This window comes from Anarrhichthys ocellatus, unplaced genomic scaffold (assembly GCF_004355925.1).
Source record: "Anarrhichthys ocellatus isolate YVR2014 unplaced genomic scaffold, GSC_Weel_1.0 scaffold34, whole genome shotgun sequence".
NCBI classification, from domain to species: domain Eukaryota; kingdom Metazoa; phylum Chordata; class Actinopteri; order Perciformes; family Anarhichadidae; genus Anarrhichthys; species Anarrhichthys ocellatus.
The window spans coordinates 3,504,881-3,525,951 of NW_022280064.1; the positions used below are offsets into that span (position 1 = coordinate 3,504,881).

Sequence of the window (21,071 nt, forward strand, 5' to 3'; positions counted from 1 at the left end):
CACACACACACACACACACACACACACACACACACACACACACACACGCAGATGCGTGCAGACATAACCGTGGTCCTGTGTATGATGGATGTGGCAGATAAGATCACCATTAATCTCATTCATCCAGTCTTCTATCAGCAGAGCTCCGTGAACTGGACGCCAGGCTCCAGCTCCTCTAATGTCAGCATATACTCACACACTCCTGGGGGCATTGTGTGTGTGTGTGTGTGTGTGTGTTTTCAAGTGCTTCAGAGAAGCAGTTAACTGGTAAAGCTGCTTTAAACAGAAGGACCCCCCCCCCAATTGTCCTTTTATTGAATACGAGATCCGATCCAGTTAATGACGTCCGTGTCTGATACGATTGATGCTTTTGAGACCGATGAATCAGGGTGTGTAAAAGACTGTAGCCTGAAACCCTACTGCTAATCAATTAATTCTTATTTTTTCTGTCAATAAAGCCAAATATTCTTTGGTTCAAGCGTCTGTTGTAAGAATTTGATGTTTCTTCTCTGTTTTATATCAGCGTAAACTGAATATATTAAGGTTTTTGTCTTTTGGTCGGATAAAAGAAGCAATTTGAAGACGTCATCCTGGGTTTTTAGGAGGTTGTGACGGCCATATTTCCTTATTTTCAGACAATTAATGAATAGAGAATAATGAATTTATAATGAATATGATAATCAGTCGAGATGAGGCTTTTGTACAAATATTTATCGACGTGGTTGTGAACACATTTCTTCTTCTACTTCTATAATTCCACCGGCCTCAAAATCTTCACTTGTTTAGAAATAAACGAACGTCGTGTCGCTCAAATTGCATTTCACATCGGGGTCGTTAGTTCCTGCTGGTTTCGACTTCTCGCTGGTAAATTAGATAAGTGGTCTCTGGATTATTGGACTAGTGGTCAGAATATGGATGAGAGCGCTGGATGAGACTCTTTAAGACGAGATGGAAGGACGCAGCAGTGAGCGGATACAGAAACACAACAAAGCTCGATTTGTCCTTATTTTTTAACCTATATTTTTCATTCGGCACGGCCTCTTTGTTTCTTCGTTGTGGTGCGTGAAGAAACAGAGTAATGGAGGTGTGCAACACAAATAACAATCAGCCGTTGGGTGGGGTTCAGCGAGATGTGAACGAATCCGTAGTCCAGCTGTTGCCATGATCTGAAAAGCACCACTAAGACTCTGCTTTACTACAGGAATCAGGTACGCGACATCCTGACTCCACGCTTGATAAAAGGCAACACTGCCCTCTACTGACCACAAGACGCACTTCATGTCCTGGGTGTCAGGGTTGTGCGTCATTTCTACTGTTTAGGAAATCTGCCTTTAACATTCCCAGTCTTACCAGTTTCCTTCTTGCTGGAGTGCAGAGCGTCCGGGTGGGGCAGGCTGTAAATGGTGACCACACCGGTGGAGGTGGCGACCGCCAGAAGACCCAGTCTGGGCAGGAACGGAGCCTTTCAGGCACAGCGGGGGATTTAAAATGTTTTAATATATTTACATTATGACATTAGTCTTCAGTACTGTACTCTCATGTTGGTGGAACACCTCCTCACCTTTCTGCCACAGCTGGGGAGCTCCCAGCCTCCTGCAGGACACCACTTCAGAGCCCAGGTGAAGCCTTCGTCCTGGGCCAAGCCGTAGGCCAAGGCTGGCTGAGAGTCTGGTCTGCAGGGACGGAAGACATGCGTCTCATTCAAAACAAAAAGGAGGTGGAAGCCACGCGTAGCAAGAAATAAGTGCGCCCACTTCAGCTCTACCTGCTGTCGTACTCCAGCGTGCCCAGGTCCCACAGCTGAACGAGTCCGGCTCCGCCGTGCGTCTTGTTGACGCAGTGCTGGTTGTCCATCCCTCGATGGCAGGCCAGAGCGACGTACTGGGATGCCGGAGCACCATCGGGTGTGGGACACCACTCCATAGCCCAGACCGGTCCACCCGCATACAGCAACATGTCCCAGCGATCCGGGTGAGCGGGCACCGCCGTGAACCTGGTCAGAGACATAAACAGATCCTTAAACAGATGCATCATGAAGGAGCCATTAAGAGTGGAACAAACTCTTCCCGAGGTGTCTCCAGCCAGTCACACATTTGTCTTGTAAAGTGGTAAATGCTGACTTACATTTGTTTTTATATAATTATATTTAAAAGCTTGGATCCTTCTAACCTGCTGAGTCTCTGCAGAGGCGTCTCCTCCTTACCGAGGCCTTCTCGGGACACTCTGAAAGCAGCCGACTGAAGCTCCTGAGGAAGGTACTTCTCCACATCGCTGACGAACACATGAGACACACAAACCTTCAACGATCACTGTATAGAAAGTAGAGCAGCGTGGGGAACGCTCACGTGCACTATACGTGCACTAAAAGCATGCACGGGCCGGCCCGTCTGCGTCAACAAAGCACACAAAAGCTCTGATACCAACACACACACACAGAGGGAGAGTGACCTCATTCTACACATCACTCCTCTTTATCTTTACGTAGATAACAGTTTGCTGCTACATTAATGCTCTGAATGTTAAATAGAGCTCCTTTAAAATACGGTACGACTTTATTTTGATCACTTTAGGAGTTCTCTGTCTTGTAGAAAACTTTATTGTCTCGATGATTACAAACACAAGTTAAAGGTGAACTACCTACCTCGGTGGAACGAGGTTCCAGACACTGGTGGAGGGGACCCACTCTGGGAACACCCAGCTGCTGTAGTGCTCCTCCCGGCTGGAAAACACACACACACACACACACACACACACACACACACACACACACACACCATAATACGTTTCTGGGTTGTTTTGCACATGAGAGTCAGTGAATTTGTGGAATAATATGGTGGCTGAGTTAGTTTATTACGTTATTATTACACGTGTGGTTTAACAAAAAGACGACAGTCGTGAGTGAAGCTACTTACAACTTCTTGGTCGTCTTCGTGGCGTCCCAAACCGTTTTCATGATGTTGGTTGTGAGCCCGTTGGGGGTTTTGGGATTCGGGCCTGTCTGCAGGAAGAGAAGAAGAAGAGTTTATAGCTTCATTTCTTCAGTAACAGTTCTGCAGAGATCTAAAGTTTGTCTTAAAGAACACAGAGTCTCCGTATCTCAATATTTGATCACAGCCAATCAGAACGAAGCAGAAGATTCTACTAACACTCTTGTGGACATGAAAAGTGGCTGCACTTCTTCCATCGGTCCCCGAGTCAGAGTCTGAGTTCTCTGCCTCCCCTTCATCTTCCATCTCCTCAACATCCTCTTCTTCAACACCTGGAACGAAGTCCTCATCTTCGGCAGCATCGCTGTCACAACGTTTCCTCTTTTGGCCTTTACGTCCTGCACGAAGGAAAATAACTAATAAAGTATTCCTGTCAGTATGTCGGGATCTTCACTGCTATTAGTGCAGGGTGACTGTCGGTTTATGTGAGTTTAGAATGCAATATCGATACGTCACGATAGAGACACACACACACACTGATCTGGTGAGCTTATCGTCCTACTATGTGATCTCTAGCCTGACCCACAACGACCGTGACAGGAAAAGTTGGGACATGCACACGCTGCACATTCTCCTCTTATCTTATCGACAGCAACACTGAACTTTCAGTCGGGAATCAGGATTTCAAGCAGAAAAGGACAAAGTTTCGGTAAGCTGTGAAATAAACCCGACATTAACTCCTCAGTGGGAACGATGTGTGGTATTTTATGGATGTTTTAATGATGGTGAGAGTAAAACAGGGGAAAGAAAGTAAAGGAAGGACATGCAGCAAACAGTCTGGTCAGATGGGAATCGAGTACAGATCCGATACCAGCGCGTTAAACACTAAAAACGTTGCCTTTGTGGTTTGTGACGTATGTTATAGATGGAGGCTACAGGCCGGATGAAGGGGCTCATTCGAGTGAGTGCTGAGCGGTTATTGGTGCATTGAGAGAAAGAGGTGGCGCTCAGCATCAGTCAGCTGTTACGTGGTGTTGAGAGGTGAAACTGTACCTTTGCTTCCTTTGAGACTCCTCCGCTCCGTCACCGAGTGTCTGCGGGTGATTTCACTGTCGCACTCTGGCTGGGACTCATCACTGGGATGGTTGAGCACTTCTTTTGCCAAAATGTGGAGGTACTTCAATGCCCTGGAGAAACATATTAAATATAGAATAACTACACTACCCTGAGATGATGTGTATGCACGGAGAACGTCTCAACTTGCAACCCCGGTACCTCTACTTTTAACTGACATTTTGTGTGTACGAGCAGGTCTAATGAATGCAGCTTACGCTTTAGCAGCACCTCTCCTGTGGCGCCCACTCGGTGTGGTCTCCTCCTCGGCTTCTATCGGAGGATCTTCTTGAGCTGCCTCACACGGGGGTTCTGCAACCGGTTCCATCGTAGGCTGCTTCCTCACATACTTTCTCTTTGGCTTTGGCGTCCCATTTTCCAGCTGCACAGCGTCTACAACCCCACCCTCCCCATCGGTGTTGGGAGTTTTCTTGGCGGGAGTTCTTTTCGCCGGGGTCCTCTTGGCTCTCGTCGCCTTTTTAGGAGTGTCCTCCGAGGGTTCCCCATCAGACTCCCGGGGCGTTCCGTTGGTAGCTTCTGGTTCCACGTCTTCGGTCTGTTGTCCGGCGTTCTCAGCTTTGCCACTCTTTGCCGGAGTTCTCTTAGAAGCCGCTCCTCTGCCTCCTCCCGACCTCGTTCTTTGTGGTTTTTCTTGGGCACTTTGCACATCAGACGGATCATCAGTTTCATAATCACAATATTTTGTATTTTTCCTCCGTTGTCGTCCTCTGGAGCTGGGTGTTAAACCTGACGGCTTGTCTTGCCCTGCGTGGACAGTGACGTTGTTACTGCACAGGTATACAAAAATATATCAAAAACACAGTTAAGAGACTACAGCTTCACTAAAAGTGTGCACAACTTTCACCAAATGTTACTCTTACAGGAATACACTAATATATGTATAATATGGAAGGTGGAAGTGAGCACAAACGTGTAATTCATGCTCTTGAATTAGCAATTTCTGCAAACGAATGAATCATTTTTGCTCTCAAATTAATCATTAAGGCACAAAAATGAATGCATGTACTTGAATTAATCACTCAATACACAATAACAAAATGAAATAATAGATAAATAATAATAGATGATAAATACGTCACAGTACATAATAATGTTAAACAACATTGTTAACATTCAACCATATGTTTTAGGGACGTCAAATATGTTGTATAACAAGCAAAATCCCAAATATGGTCCTGTATAGCGCTGCACAAAATGAACACAATGCTGCATCAACTCAACGCAGCTTCCAAGATTAGAAAAGGAATTAATTTAAAGGAATTAATTCAGAATGAACCCCCACACAGCGTCCGTCCTGCCACTAGACCTGCTCCTCCAGAGTCGGCAACAACCTGTAAATCCAGTTCCTACTGCAACAGTATCATAAATGACACGTTTTCCCTCCATGACACCTTTGTAATAGATAGTAACCTCATGCGTGTAAATGTTACGCTCTGTATCACCTTGTCCAGAGTCAATGGGATCCATCGGCCCGGTGGTTCTGGTGCTGGTTCAGTCAGAAGCCTCCTCCTGCATGGAGCAGGTGTCTCCTCACTAACACAACACAAAGCAAGACATTTTATGAACAACATCTGAGGATGTAGTACAAACAAACACCTGCAGATGCATTTATGAACGGTGACGTTATACAGTGATTGTACACATGCAGTAATATTTCATCATACTTCCGTGTTTCCTCTTTTTCTGGACTGACTGACTCAAAGTTATCAGCTGTAAAGACGGTGAATGATGACCTGAGAGGTCTTTATTGTGTTTTTACACCTGGGGAAGTAGTTTAGAAACACTTACTGTGGAAACATCGCGTTATCCGAGACCACTGAACCACACCTCATTGGGTTTTGTGATAGTTTTATGTTTTATTCCGCATTCTTCAGTGTAAATCGGTGATAGACACACAGATATACGACTATTCTTGTCATATGTTAACCACCCATTAATTCGGCATATGTTTCAGATATCACACATGCAAGTACCAAGTTATTCAAGTGGTTTGCAGGCTTGCAGTCTTGCAGCGAGTATGCTATTGAGCTAACACCACACAGCTAATGCTAAACGTGCTAAAGTGGGCAGTGGAGTGTCAGCGCTTCCTACACCGGCGTTCAGTAACGTGAACCCTCTTTACATCGGCCGGTAACGTGGAGGACGTTTCGGGTTACACGCTCGCTGGTGGCCATTAAAAGCTTACCCTGCGTGCAGTAGAGGCTCAACTCCTCGGTGGCGAAGGCTGAAACGCGTCGTAACCCTGAGCCGAGACGCCTGCGTTTGGCTCCTCGGGATCGAATCCCAACCTCGGCGGAAGGTCGACGAAACCGCGGAGACGTTACCGGACGTGTGGGTCCAGCTGTTAACGTGTGACTAGAATATGAACACCACACGCGCCGTGTCCACTGATTCCGGTTTGGCTGAAAGTCGCTTTCTGCTCGCATTTAGACCGCCATGTTACTGTACCGGCATGGTGACTCACACCGCCCCCTAGCGGCGGAACACGGAACTACACCGGCGTACTGCTGTAGCAGTCGCGAGTTCAACCCTCAGAATAACCAAATATTAGGATTACATTTGGTTATTCTGTGAGATATTCTGTCTAGGAGAAAGTATTCAGACCAATTCTACAATTATTCTGTCTGTATATATCATATTTTAGTTATTGTGGATTTTTTACCTTTTTACTTATTTAATATTCTTTACAGTTTTATTACTTATTTACTTATTTATAATACTTGTTTTGATCTTGTTTTTGTCTTTTCCACTATGCTGCTGTAATCCTGTAGATTTCCCCACTGCGTGACTAACAAAGGATTATTTTATCTTATCATTATTAAAGTAGAAGTACTAATAACACTGTAAAAATAATAGTCTGATACAACTTAAAGTCCTGCTTTGAAAATGTAACTTAAAATTAAATGACTGATGTGTTTATTAATTTTTGAGAGCATAGCTGGAATACAAAAATTAAAATTAAATAAAAAATACATTAAAGGCCACCGCACAAACATCCTGAGCAATAACAGCCAGTCCTAATTAAATTAAATACAAAACTATTACATTTAAAAAAAAAAAAAAAGATCCATAAGCAATGTGTTTGCCGTTTCTCTCAACCACAAATAATTCCTGGGTACAGAGTCTCTTCCACACTTGCAAGATTTATTTTATTTTACGATCACCATTCCAAACAAATCAGCATTTAAAAAAATATATATATTTGGCAAAACATGAGGTTGCTCCAAGGACGGCTATGAGTGGATCAGGTTATTAATGCTCCCAACAGCTTCCCAGAAACAATGAAAGATGATTTCCCAATATCAGTCTGTGTAACCTTTCCCTGGAATAATAGAGTCAGTGTAACGTTTTTGAAAATGTTATTTAAGTAAGTTGTATAATCAGAAAATGTGTTTAAAAAAATGTTCCCAGTGACTGTTATATATCATTAGATTGTTATTACTCGTGCAATAACGCAACAACTGTTCATAGTTTTCTTTGGCATCAGTTGATTTAAATATTTATATTTATGTTATTTAGTTCTTCAAATTATCTTCAGTGCGGAAAAAAGACACACTTCCAATTTTCTCAAAGTACTTCAGGTTGTTTAGAGTAAAATTAAAGTCTTTAGATTGTGAAGTTACTGTAAAACAATAATCTGAACTCTGAAAGAGGTCATTACGAGTACTTTCACTTTTGAAACTTATATTTAATTACATTTTGCTAAAAACACTTATGTACTTCTGAATGCATTAAAAGTTTTACTTATAGTTTTACGTATCTTTTACTCCGCAACTAAATAATCCAAATGTTTATTTCACTTCTGCCAAACACAAACATTTCATAACACGTTATTAAACATCATGTAAAAATATATTTGAATGTGTAAACGCATATGCATATTAATGATCATTCATAAAATAATCATAAAGGCAGTTTTTATCTTCCATACCCTGTAATTTCATATTTTATATTACTCAAACACACTTTTATATTCAATGTCATTGTATTATTTGTTTTTGTCTAAAACATGAGCGCAGATGTTGTGCTTGTTACTGAAGACACAACATGATCATGAAGTAAACTTTTAATCATCTGTGTGGTTATAACAATGCTGGTACGATGAAAAAACAAACATATTAAATGTACAGATTTGTAACATAAATTCAGCTGAGATCATAACCAGTTCACCTTGAATATGAATGATGTCGCACACGATGGAGGAAAAAGAAAACGAAGTGTTTACAAACGATACACGACTGCTAACTGAACCTTTATTCAGATCTGGATGATGATGACGATGATGATGGGGCACAAGACATCAGAACTTTATTTTCATTCCTCATTAATTTACTGTACGGTTAATAACACAACTCTGCCCCCAGTATTTGGAATTATTTGTCACTAGTACTCTATTGTCAAAATAAACGGGTCACCATTGATAAAATCAAACGTAATCTTGTAGCCGTTTTGGTTCTATTGCAGAGAGTAGACAACAACTCCTGCTGGCACTAAAGTACAGTTCTTAAACAACACAGGCTTTGAGTTTTAAGTAACTCTGGATGACAGATCGTCGCTCCTGCATTAAAGAAGAAGAAATAAAGTAACAGCAGGAAAGACCACGAGGTGCAAATGAAAACATGCAACAAGTTTCACTTTTTACTGGTTGAGCAACGTTCCGCTCAGAATACCGACGCTCGGACTTTGAGGAGAACGTTGAACGGCGCTAAAGATTTGGTCACAAGCATAAGTGCACATGGGAAGTATTCCAAGAAGCAAAGGGAAGCTTTGAGACAGTTTCTGAATGATTTCACCATTTATGAACTTAGACAATAATCAACAGGAAAACAAAAACAGCTTCACAAAGATTTCTATTCTTTGCTTGTTTCTGGTTACAGGATGCAGTTTTAGTACCTTTTGTTGATTTGGTTACAACCAATAGAGACATGTTACTACCGACGATGAGTTAGATATTGCTTCATTTCAGGAGACCACCGCCTATAGTGATAAATAATACTTATCTTATTAACATTATTATTAAGTGTTGAAAACTGTAGAGAGGAAAAGACAAGGACTTTAAGACACTTGTGGGGTCATTTTTCCTCACAGTAACTTTAAAGTAAATAAAACAAAGACGTCTTAAACAGGCGGTTCAACGCGTCGTTACACTGAGCTACCAGGAAAATGTGTTTATGGTTTAAACCACTGAGAAACAACACAATAGAGGTAAAATGACTGAAAACAGGAAGTGAGAATACAGTGTTCACAAAGAGATCGTTGCATGTTCTCCACCGCTGCCTGACATCCAAATATATAGAAATCCTACTTTTTGAAATACTTCCCACGTACAAGGAGGTTCTCTATTTTAAACTCTTCCAAAAGGCATCTGATGGAGGGAAGTGAAGGCTAAAGCACTTTAAACAGGATCATTCACATACTTTGTTAAAGACAGGTTAAAGGGTTCTCCTCTTTGAACATATCAAATGATGAATTCAGGTTGTTTTAAGTGCACAACAGAAGGGAAACAAAATACATTCATAAATGCAAAAGAAATTGTAAAACAACATACAGAATAGTGATAAAACATCACAAACAAATGACTGACGAGCATCCATAACCTTACGTCACTATAGTAGATACATAATGTAGAGTACATAAACATTAGGCTACATGCTATCTGTTAAATATTCTGTGATAAAAACATTAAGGTCTTTGAAGAATGAACAGAAAGTGTGAAATGATTTGTGTGTTGGCTTTCCTTCATCCGAGTGAAATGTCACTTGTGTCAACGTCTGACCTCCTGTCACCTGCAGTCCATTAACTCCATGAACAAGTGGACCGTCGCACGTATGTGCTTTATCTTACTTTGTTTCCCTGCCGACTAAACTCCTGGTTTGTGGAATGTTTAAAAAACGGATTTTCTTTTTTAAACCCATCTTGTGGGATTCTTCATCAAGCTCAGGTCAAATGATGACAACAGAGCTCCATCAGCTGAGGAAGAGTAAAAGATTTTAAGTTTCACAGAAAGCTAGAGAGTGGATGTTGAATAATAAAAAAAAAAAAACATTACTGCAAATCAAAGATTCTCACATGTTGTTCTTCACACACCGCCGGAGTCCATTTTAAACTGACTGATGCTGCTTTTTAAAAAGGAATAGTCAAACATTTTGGGGAAACAAGCTGAACTGTGACAAAGAGCGTGTGGACGAATCGTGAAATTGTTAATAATTTAGGGGCCGAGCTAGCTGGAGATGCTCTGCACAGAAGCACTGACTCGTGGTTGTGACTCTGGGAGCAGAGCGTCCGTCCACTAATCAGACAGTTGGTGGTTCGAATCCCCGGCGCCTGCAGTCTACAAATCAAAGAATAGAAAGGTGCTTTATCAACGCAGTCCATTTATTTACCATCCACCGGGTGGACGAGTGAACCGTTGTTCTGTACAAGTTGATCTTCCTAAAGTTTTAGCCAGTTAGAGCATTTCCCAAAATGTTGAACGGTTACTTTACTGTGATGAATGTGCTTTAACTTGTCGTGTGATCGCTCTTCGTGTGTAATTTGCCTGTTTAAACTCTTGTAACTGCACTGGAAGCACAACACAGACGTCGCCCACGAGCTGCCAGCAGACTTGGCTCATGGAGGGCAGCTATGAAGCCAAGTCGCATTCACTGTCAAAAAAAATAAATAAATATACATTTAGTCAAAATCTCACTGGTGAAAAGTTGTTACAGGAAGGGGCCACGGTGAGATGAAGCCTTTTTCTGTTGAACTTTACCAGAAAAAGTGACACTTCAAACTGAATTTAACCCAGAAAAGGCCAATCAGTTACGTAAGAGTGAGCACGTAGTATGAAGATATGAAGATCATACTTAAGAGGCACAAAATCTTTTCAGAGAGACACACGAGTCTAATAAAATACTTCACTGTAGCAGCCTCTCTCAAAGTGAAAGGAACTATTCCCCTTTAAAGGGTCAACATAGAAAGACAGGAAGGGTTCATCAAAAGAACGAGACACATTTAAAGAATCTGTTGCAGATAAACGCACAGATAAAACGCTACACTACAGTTTTCTCAAGGCTATACAATGACAACCACAGAAACAGCCTCTGGACCAGGAGAGAGAGAGAGAGAGAGTGTGTGTGTGTGTGTAGTCTCACATCCACGCCGACTCTGTGAGGTTCTTTTGAAGGTTTCCGTCGTCATCTTCTAAACATTTTTTAAAGTCGTAAATAGCAGCTCAGTCGTCAGCCGCCTCCTCACCGGTTCGTCTTGTGGAAAACCAGTTCTACGTCTCAGCTAGTGAAGTAGGGACGGACACTCCGTGGTGTCTTTTTCTACCTCTGTTAAAATCGGCTCTGATGCACGACGACGTTTTTATTTTAAGTGTTCCTTTGTGCCTTCCCAGCCTCGGGGAGGGGCTCCATGATGCCCGGACGTTTCAGATTCCACTGGTCGATCTGTCTCTGCCTGTCCCGCTGCTCCACCTCTGATTCGCCGGACGAGCTGCCAGTATTACCACCACCACCACCGAAAGCAAAGCAATCCTTCCGCTTCCCATCCGCCTTCCCCCTCTCCCCCTTATCTCTCCTTTTCCCCTCCGCCATCCCGCCGTCGTCCTCTCCGGGTTTCTCAACATCCGCCATTTCCAGCTCGATCGGGGCCTGCTCCGGTCCCGGCCCGGCGCCCCCCTGGTCCATGTCCACCCACATGGGTCCGGGTGGAGGCTCCAAAGGGGTGTAGTGGAGCATCGGCTGCTGGTGCTGGGCGTCCAGCTGCGGAGGGAGGCTCTGGTGCTCCGGGTGGAGGAACTGGGTTTGGTGCTGGAGGTGATGCAGCGGCTGCAGAGGGTGCTGCATGGGCTGGAGCTGCAGCAGATGCTGCTGGTGGTGGTGGTGGTGGTGATGCTGCTGATGATGATGCTGCTGCTGCTGGAGGTGGTGATGATGATGATGGTGCTGCTGGAGGTGCTGGTGGTGGTAGTTTTCCACGATCTGCTTGTCCACATTATGGATAATATCCTTGGGCTGGTTTTTGAGGAACTTCTGAAACTTCTTGGAGGCTTTTTTGTTCGTCACAAACCAGTCCTTTTGGAAAGATGAGACGGGGTCAAAGCAAGTCAGCAGGGGGGCTCTTCTGATTAAACGAGCCATTCATCCTGATTGTAGAAACAAGGTTCAAGCTACTTGATTCTAGACACGTCCCGATACCAATTCCAATACCCGCCTTATCCTTTCACCTCGTTATTGTCATGTATAATGGTTATTTGCATAATAACACATAATACAAATGATATGGAAATAAATTAATGTATCTGTATTCAAGCATTTGCTTTGATTGAACAAAAAAAAAATCTTATCATTATTACACATTTTCACTGAATAGAGCTTAACCGCATCATAATATAACTCAATGCAACCTTCGTCAGCGTTAGCCGTTAGCTCCGTTTATTAGCAAAGCAGGACTGTGCTGCCCACCGGCTGCTAAACAGCTAACGCTAACGAGCTCTCCTTTTGCCAATTTCAGCACAGATTTGTTGTTGTCAATGCAGCATTAACAGGGAAACAATGGTTTAACCACAGGTGTGTTGTAGTACTTCAGGTAGCAATAGACACGTGTTGTTGTTGTTGTTGTTTCTGTGTAGCCTAAATGAGCTGATAAATGACATCACGTGATATCAGATGGACCTGCGTTCTCACCGATATCCCGATCCAGCATTTTAGATATTGGTATCGGAACAACTCTACCTGTCGTGAACTACGTCGTTACCTGCGAGTGGACAGAGTTGATGTGGTATTTCACTCCACTTTCAGAGTTAAACTCTTTATTGCAGATCAGACATCTGTACTTTCCAGCCTCAAAGTCGCCCTGAAACGAGACGAGAGGCAACAAAAGAGCCATGAAATGATTATAAAGCTGCAATGCTCTGCACCTATTATGTTACACTAATCACTGCATCCGTATTGTGATTGACAAAGCCGACTTCAACGAGAACATTGGATAGTGGTTAGATTTTTACGTTGTAGTACGCGGGCCAGACTGAAGGTGGCATTTTCGGAAAAGTGACACCAAGAGCAACATGTTTGTTTTTTAAGACTTTAAATACATTTCAGAATGTATCAATATCTACGTCACTATGCATGGTTTCTCTTCCCAATGCATAGTTATCTTCAGAGATAAAGAAAAGAAGGCTGACGTACCCTCGAGCAGAGTCCCAGATGAGCTTTCAGTCCAGACACACTGGTGTAGGTGGAGCCACAGCCCTGAGGAAGGAACGCATAGTGTGTTAAGGGTTGTGCACTTTAAGAAAGACACTTAAAGGAACACTTCACCCACAAAATTACCAAATTAATTATCAATCACTAACCCTGTGATAACTTGAAGGGAACTTTGTTTTTCTCTCATGCCTCCACGGTGAAGGAAGTATAAAAATATTAAGGTTTTAGTGAAGATGTGCTTGTGAAGTAGTGAGCACACAGCTGAATAAATGAGACTTGGATTATATTGCACGAGTTTGTAAACTGATGTTTTGATATAGGTTTGTAGTTAAACGCGGCTCTTATTTACCTGAAATTTACTTTTTGATTCTCCGTTCACTGTCGAGACTGGAGAGAAAACTAAGTTTCCTTCGATATTTCAAGGTAACGAGAGGCGAGTAATTGAGTTACAAATAGTCGTTTTTTGATTTAAAAAAGCATTCTGACAATAAATAAATCTAAAAAGGTTAAAAGACATGACATAGAAATACTACAAATACCAAAGCTGACTTGTACTGAGAACTGAGTTAAATCATATTTTAAATCTTATTACAGACGAGGCATCCTGTTCCACTAACCAGGCTGCACACACATCATAACCACACAGCAAACACACACACACACACAGCAAACACACACACACACAGCAAACACACACACACACAGCAAACACACACACACACAGCAAACACACACACACACGCTATGATGTTTTCTACCTGGTTGGGACAATGGACTTTCCTCTGCAGCTTCACCTCGTTCTTCCACTTCCTCAGCACCTCTTGGCTGAAGGCCGGCAGGCCCGGTCGGGTGTATTTCAACTGGGAAGGCCAGAACGAAGAAGAGGTGGTCAGTGACGGCATCTTCAGTACAAACGTCTGTCTGGCCTTCACATCACCGTTTACCAACTTATCTCAGCTCCTCAACCGACATACATTCCCACTAGTTTGTGGGAATATTACACAATAAAACATCTTGCAAATTGATCGCTACATCCAAGTAGGGCTGTCCCAGATAACAATTTCGGTTCCCATTTTTTGTGACTGCGACTCTTTTGTTGAGTCTGTCTATCTATCGATCTCCTCTGCTGCATTTCAGCACCCAGGACAGCGGCCAGCCAGCCCTTTACACACAACAAGCACGGCTCGCATGTGAACCACGGTCGACGGTCGAAGCATCCGGGTCCGCCTTCCATTGTGAGACAACCTTCTCTCACCTTTTTGTCGTCTGGCACCAGGTCCGACTGAAACTTCCTCTTGGGCCAGTCTTTGGGCAGCTCGTTGTTGGCGATCTCAGCCAGGTGGAAGTTGGCCACCTGGGCCGATGCTCGCTGCACCCTGCCGCTGGCCGTCCTCTCCGGGTTCGCCTCCCTGTGGGCCTTCAGGGCCTCGTCTTCCTCACTCTTCTGGGGTGTCTGGGTAACCGGAGGGGGGGAACAATTGGATTAAACGGTTCTGAATCATCTGAATCGGCACACGAAATAAAAACACAGGACTCACGGGAGCATGCTCTGATTTCAGGTGGTACTCCAGACCGGCTTTGGACTTGTAGGTTTTCCCGCAGTGAGAGCAATTCAGCAGCATCTTCTCCAGCTCGGACTCCTCCTTCCCACACTTCTTCATGTGGTACACGTAGCCCATGATGCTGGTGAAGGCAGCGTTACAACCCTGACAAGAGAAGAAGAAAAAAAACATTTCACCGTGGATTCATCGCCGTTTTCTTACCATATTTGAATAAATCTTCCGTTTTGTAGTTTTACCTCTTTAGAGCATTTTAATTTGCCCAGTCGCTTCAGGATTTTACGCAGTTTGTCTTTGATGGCACGATCGTCCAGGTCCTTGGCATCTTCTGCTGAGGGCTGAAAAAAGAGGCAGCTGGAACATTTTGTAAGATGCAAAGAAACACTTTAATGAAAGCTCCGCTCATCCAGAGGTGGACAATACTTTCATGGAATGGGTAGAATCTGCACAACTCTTCACACTTACTAGAGCTGTCCTTAGTCAACCAACACTCATACGATTTAATCAACAAAGACAAATAAACAAATATTCCACAAAGAGTCACATAAAAGCACCACTCAAAGGTTAGCCAAAGAATTTCAAGGAACCTGAGATGTAAACGAGTGGTCCCCCCTTCGCACATATTTTGGTTATGAATAGCCAGCAATAACATGTATTGGATTGATCAGTCTTACCAGGTGGCTGTGGTCAGCCATGATGTGATACTTCATCCCCGTTGAAGACTTCAGCTGTTTCCCACAGTGCTGACAGGTGAAGGGTTGCTGCACACAGCACATTAACGTTACGGCACATAAATTCATAGACAGTATATGCTTTAAATCAGTACAGACGGTAAGGGATTCATGATTTTTAATTTTAGGTTATATGGTGTTTACCTGATGGACACAAATGAATCTGTGTCTGGACAAACGTCATCCAGACAGTTGACGATTACATTTAACATTGAACATAAAATGCAGTTAATTTAACTTATATTTCATCATTTCATCATTTTACTGACGTATTATAGTGTAATTATTTTAGGAATTATGCATGACTGAATGTTTTTTAAATTAGGATTTTGTCTCACACACCTCCTGTAGTACTCCAAAGTACCTCTAGGGGTACCTCTGATATTCAGAGGTCTACTCTACTTCTATACTGTATGAGTGAGGGCTTCATCAGACGGTGTATATGTATATAATTCAGACTAACATTAGCGTAGAAACACAGCGTGCTCACCAGTCTGCAGTTCTCCATGTGCTTCTTCAGCCCCTCCACAGTCTTCCTGCTCACACTTTTACATTTTGGACAAGTGACTCTGCCTTTGGCCACAATCTGGAGCTGCCATCGCTCCTCTTGACTTCCTGGTGGACGTCGACAAATAGAAGATTTGACTTTACACAGTTGAAATGTCTCAGGAGGAGGAGGATGATGAGGAGGATGAGGAGCAGCTAATGACATCCTTCTGTGTCAGAGGTATTTTTATTACTGCAGCATGTTAATGGTCATTTTTTTGTGAATAAAAACCTTATTGTACAATTCCATATTTTAATCTCTCCCCTGGAAGAACACACTAGACAGTGGGGATGGATTTCTCCTGCTCAGATATGAACCAGTGGTCGTCTCACCTGGAGGATAGGTAGGAGGCTCCTTCTTGGTGGAGAGGACTGGGGGCTTCTGGTCCTCGCTGGGTGGAGCCGTTGAGGCCTCACCGACACTCGCTGCAACGGAAGCTGAAACGTTTGCATTAGAGGACACTCTTTTAATGCCCTTTCTTTTGCTCTTTTGTTTTCATTTCATATCTTCATCCTACAGCAGGAAAACTGCTTCCCGCTCCAATTAGTCTGCAGGGAACGCTGCCAAGAATATCACAACGGCCAACACGACTTCTTCATTTCTGCACAAAATAATCTGAATAAAAATAATAATGTCTCACTCTCAACCCCTTAAATGTGAGACTGGACGGTAACTTACAAGAGTCTCGGCCCTCTGGTGGCTGAGAGAAGTTGTTAACAGGTGGGCCTCGCTCCAGCTCCACTCGGAGGACTTTCTTCATGTTCAAGTCTTCAAAAATAACACGTAAACAACAAAGTCACTCTCCAAACATAAAGACCAACATACTCTACATGTACGAACACATTATATCTCTTATAAATGCATGCGAGAACAAAGGAAAAACACTCGTATATTTAGTTTGGGAAGTACAACTACATACTATTAATGTACACACAGACGGTATGAGAACAGGCCACTCTGTATAAATATAAAGTAGAGGAGCTGCTGCAGTCAGGGTCCAGTTTTCAGCCTTCACATTCGTTGGATCCCATAATCTAGTGTTAACTTTATATTATTCATATGAGTTGTAGCTGGTTTTATCTTTAAGGTGCTGCTGTAACGTGTTCTTGTACGTACCGGGTCTCCAGACGTGCCCTCTGTCTCTGCTGGCGTTGCTCCAGCCCTGGTCTTGGCTTCGGCCAGTTCCCCACGCCTGCTCCGGCCCCGAGGAGGGCCCGTCCCTCCCCGGATCCCTGCCCGCGTTCCACACCTGATCCTGGCCTCGGTCTCTGTCGGCCGCCCACCCTTGCTCGGGGCCCCGGTCCCGGCCAGTCATCCAGGCCTGGTCCGGTCCGCTGTGGGCCCTGTCCCTGCCCGGGATCCACGTCTGTTCTTGACCGGAGTGTCCCGCTCGGTCCCTGCCGGAGTTCCAGACCTGCTCCTGCGGTCGGTCTCGACCCGGGGCCCAGGCGTCGGGGCCCCGGTCCCTGCTGGAGTTCCAGCTGTGGTCCTGAGGCTGGGGCGGCTCCCTGCTGGCCTCGGGGCCTTGAGGCCACACATCCTTTCCCACCAGTCTCGGTGGCAGCCTTGCAGTGGGCGGAGCCATGGACCCGGGGTCCGCCCCATTGGCCAGGCCACCCGATGACATCACTGAGCAGCTGGTGGTTGGGTAATCTACTGTTCCTATGGAAACACTATGGAGGTCCTCGTACCTGATGAAGGAAAACAATCCATCAACACTTATTATTTTAGGAATGACAATAAAAAGTTATTTAAAGGGCCAGTGTGTTGCATTTAGGGGGATTTATTGGCAGAAATGGAATATAATTATTAATCAAAAGTATGTTTTCTTTAGTGTTTAATTACCTGAAAATAAGAATAGTTGTGTTTGTTACCTTAGAATGAGCCGTTGCATACAAAGCTAAATGATTACCTTTTATTCATCACCACCAGCTTGTTGGATTAAATATCGTCAATAAATAAAACAAATAATAATATATGACGTTACATTTGAACTGCTTGCCTGTTCACACCAGACATGCCGTCTGTAGATCATTATATCTGTAATAACGTCAGTGTCCGTCATCTACAAATCTACAATCTGCAAAGCAACAAGTCGACGTGTCTCTTACCTCTTTCTACCGTAGGTTCTCTTCATCTTTAGAGAGTCTTGGGCTTCAGCTTCGTCATTCTGAAACATTCAAGTACAGAACTGTGAAGAAGAGATCCAGCTGTGCACACACAGTTAACACCTTCGGAAGTATTAGCAGATGGAAATGGACGTTCCCTCATAACATCTGGACGGTTTGCTTAAATCAGACATCATTGCATGTAACAGGGTGCATGCTGGGTACTTATTGCATCATTCTCACCTTGGGATATCCGACTGAATTTAAGTCACAGGTTCTTTCTGGTAGTCGCTGAACAACTGTTGGGAGGGAACATTTAACTTGATTCAGAAATCAGAGAAACAGACGCAGTGAAAGGTTTTCAGAACGATCATCTGTACCCTGCTTTTCTTTATTTTTTACCTGGACATGGCACTCCACTTTTGGGTTGTGACTGCACAGATTTTCGTTTTCTGGGCACATACAAAGGCGGCATGTCCCCTCCAATGTGTGCCGGGTCCATTCTAGGAGAGAAACCCCCCCGTAGAAATCACCACTGAAAACACAGAGAGAACACGCATTTCATTTACTGTAATGCTTCCTACATGGTTGCATAAGTCATAATAATTTACATTTCTATACGACAAAAAACAATTAAGTGTTCTGATAAAAAAAATAGAATAAATAGACGAGGTTAAGGCAGGTCCTAATCTTAACCATAGGAGGTCAGTGCCTAACCGTAACCACTTAGAATCAACGCTGAACCTTCACCATCTTGCAGGAGTTTTGTTAATTGTGGGGAACCATCCAGACACAACCTCTATGTGTTATTATGGTACAATGACTTATTCTCACGCGTATCTAGTTCTAAAAGTGCCATGAGATAATGTATACACGTCCACATGTATAACAAGAACATCACAGATGCAGAGGAACGTTTTTTTCAAAAGTTCTGTGTTTACATGTTGACCAGTTTTGATTAAAAACAAACAAACAAACAGAGGGGTTCCTTTAAAGATCCTGTAATGAGGATTTGCAATATATTAAATGTTTAAAAGTATCCCCATTTTTACTAGCTGCACCAATAAAGTCATGAACACATGCATCACTAATCACAATCCAGTAATATAATATATGCAACTTCTAAATAACACTCTGCATGATGACTACTTTCACTTTTTGATGCTCACACTTTTGGAAGCATGACTACTTTTACTTCCACCACTGTGTATATTACCGGAAAACACGATTGCAAAATGTGATTTCTCTGCGGCACCATGAAGGTCTTGCAGCAGAAGTAAAGTATTAAAGAGGAAGTAGCGTGTCTCGCTGCAGCATCCCGCTGTGTTGCATTTCCATCACGCGTGACATTTGAACGGTGTTCTCTTTATTTGTTGGTGCGTGGATGTGTCTCATCATGTTGAAGGCCACTGACCTGCTGCTTGAAAAATTTTATATATATATATATATATATTTGTTTAATGTGTCGGACCAGATGTAAAGATCATTATTGTCTGTGTGGATTTAAAAAATAAAAAATAAAAATAACATTTTAGATTTTGACGACGACGGAGAGGAAAACACGTCCAGCTAGAAAGCAGAGCTAGCTCGCTCGCGAGCCGCTGTCTCCAGTGGGAGACACATTAACCTGTCCTCTCGGTCTTTTCATTGTTTCTTAACGAGGAGGAGAAAATGCAACGCGAGCCTACCGTCCTACAGCTCCCTCCCTCTGCAGAGCCGGAGAGCCTCCATGTCTTCCGAGTCCGCCTGGCCTCCTCCTCCTCCGTCCACCAATGGAGGGCTAACATGGAGGAAGGCCCCGATCCGGGAGTTAAACAAACTCTTTAGACAAAACAACAACCGACAAACACACAAAGCGTTGACAGCGTCTCGATATGAAGGACGCGCACCGGCAGTACTCGCTACACTGGATCTGGATGTTGTTCGGAGGAACGCCCTCCTGCTGGAGGGAACAAATAAGACCCGCATCTGCTGCTGCGTTCAAGGGTTGTCGGAAATACCGGGATTTCCCATGATCACAATCATCTTCTATGTGTACACAAAACTACACGTTCAAGGAATTTCACTTTAAGGGCTAGTGCATGCCTTTAAAAACACTGTCGTGAAATAATATATTACTTTATGATGTATATAATATTATATGTAAACTGATCTATATTTATATTATTTTATATTATATTTATTATAGTATATAAACTGCTTTATATTTATATTATTTTATAATATAAACTGCTGGGTCTGTTTTTTTTTTTTGGGGGGGGGGAACAACAGGGGCATTATGTAAACCTGATTTACTAGAATGCGTGATTGTAGCTGTAATGGCTGTGGGATAAAAAGTGTGTTTTCCTACAGATGCACATTTGGCATTGACATATATGGTGTCGTATAATGTAGCTTAAGATACTCAAGTGGCCAACAAATACTTACGTATGTATACAGTACTCAGTTTTAAGGTACTTTTACTTGGAGTATTTCCAATGTATGCTGCTCTCATGAACCACAATTTGTCAACATTTAATTCCAACACTTAAATACACAGAAGACAAATAAGCTGCTGTGGTGTTGTTTGTTTGAAATAAAAGCAAAAACAAGACACAAAACAAGACTTACTCTGTGATGAGATGTGGCGTTAAGGGACCAGAGAGTGTGGCAGCGCAATGAGAGTAAGTAGTTTGATTATTATAATAATAATAATTGTTTAATTTATTTATTCCAAATGTTTGTTAGTTTCAGCCAACACATTGCTATAATAACTCCACCGATGTGCGTTTTCTCTTTTCGCTGCTAGATTTCTACCACAAAATAGAGTCTATTTAGTTTATATTGTCTCCCTTCATTTGTAAATGCTTCAACCAGATGTATTTTAGTCTTCAC

The 21,071-nt window shown here is 43.0% G+C and overlaps 2 protein-coding genes across 3 annotated transcripts in view; both read right to left on the minus strand.

Annotated features, from left to right (window-relative positions):
* Nucleotides 1–6,652, minus strand: part of gtf3c2 (general transcription factor IIIC, polypeptide 2, beta) — a 17,133-nt gene extending 10,481 nt beyond the window's left edge. Inside the window, exons 1-11 of the mRNA XM_031866211.1 lie at nucleotides 6,247–6,652; nucleotides 5,504–5,594; nucleotides 4,259–4,805; nucleotides 3,981–4,114; nucleotides 3,147–3,325; nucleotides 2,913–2,998; nucleotides 2,642–2,719; nucleotides 2,170–2,271; nucleotides 1,766–1,993; nucleotides 1,562–1,673; nucleotides 1,351–1,462 (exon numbers count right to left, since the gene is read on the minus strand). Of these exons, the coding sequence (XP_031722071.1) occupies nucleotides 1,351–1,462; nucleotides 1,562–1,673; nucleotides 1,766–1,993; nucleotides 2,170–2,271; nucleotides 2,642–2,719; nucleotides 2,913–2,998; nucleotides 3,147–3,325; nucleotides 3,981–4,114; nucleotides 4,259–4,805; nucleotides 5,504–5,528 (1,603 nt within the window). The 5' untranslated portion in view covers nucleotides 5,529–5,594; nucleotides 6,247–6,652. The remainder of the gene's footprint in view (nucleotides 1–1,350; nucleotides 1,463–1,561; nucleotides 1,674–1,765; nucleotides 1,994–2,169; nucleotides 2,272–2,641; nucleotides 2,720–2,912; nucleotides 2,999–3,146; nucleotides 3,326–3,980; nucleotides 4,115–4,258; nucleotides 4,806–5,503; nucleotides 5,595–6,246) is intronic.
* A 1,462-nt stretch (nucleotides 6,653–8,114) lies between these two features.
* znf512 (zinc finger protein 512) lies at nucleotides 8,115–20,177 on the minus strand. Of its 2 annotated transcripts, none has more exons than XM_031866235.1 (16): nucleotides 19,886–20,177; nucleotides 18,600–18,732; nucleotides 18,441–18,496; nucleotides 18,201–18,259; nucleotides 17,206–17,780; nucleotides 16,768–16,857; nucleotides 16,422–16,526; nucleotides 16,033–16,157; nucleotides 15,486–15,572; nucleotides 15,051–15,149; nucleotides 14,791–14,958; nucleotides 14,508–14,705; nucleotides 14,011–14,112; nucleotides 13,235–13,297; nucleotides 12,804–12,902; nucleotides 8,115–12,121 (listed from the first exon to the last, which is right to left on the minus strand). In XM_031866235.1, the coding sequence occupies exons 2-16, from the start codon at nucleotides 18,697–18,699 to the stop codon at nucleotides 11,417–11,419; spliced, it is 2,631 nt and encodes an 876-aa protein (XP_031722095.1). In that variant the 5' UTR covers nucleotides 18,700–18,732; nucleotides 19,886–20,177; the 3' UTR covers nucleotides 8,115–11,416. The 2 variants fall into 2 exon arrangements, with proteins under 2 accessions (XP_031722095.1, XP_031722096.1); XM_031866236.1 differs by lacking the exon at nucleotides 8,115–12,121 and adding an exon at nucleotides 12,126–12,192.
* Nucleotides 20,178–21,071: the final 894 nt, after the last annotated feature.

What these genes read in the sequence shown, in the direction of transcription:
- znf512 (XM_031866235.1), bottom strand. Translation starts at nt 18,699, where the DNA reads ATGGACCCGGCACACATTGGAGGGGACATGCCGCCTTTGTATGTGCCC. An exon ending in AGGGCACGTCTGGAGACCCG is followed by an intron (nt 16,858 to 17,205) that starts GTACGTACAAGA and finishes TTATTTTTGAAG; the next exon opens with ACTTGAACATGAAGAAAGTC. An exon ending in TGGTGCCAGACGACAAAAAG is followed by an intron (nt 14,113 to 14,507) that starts GTGAGAGAAGGT and finishes TGGCCTTCCCAG; the next exon opens with TTGAAATACACCCGACCGGG.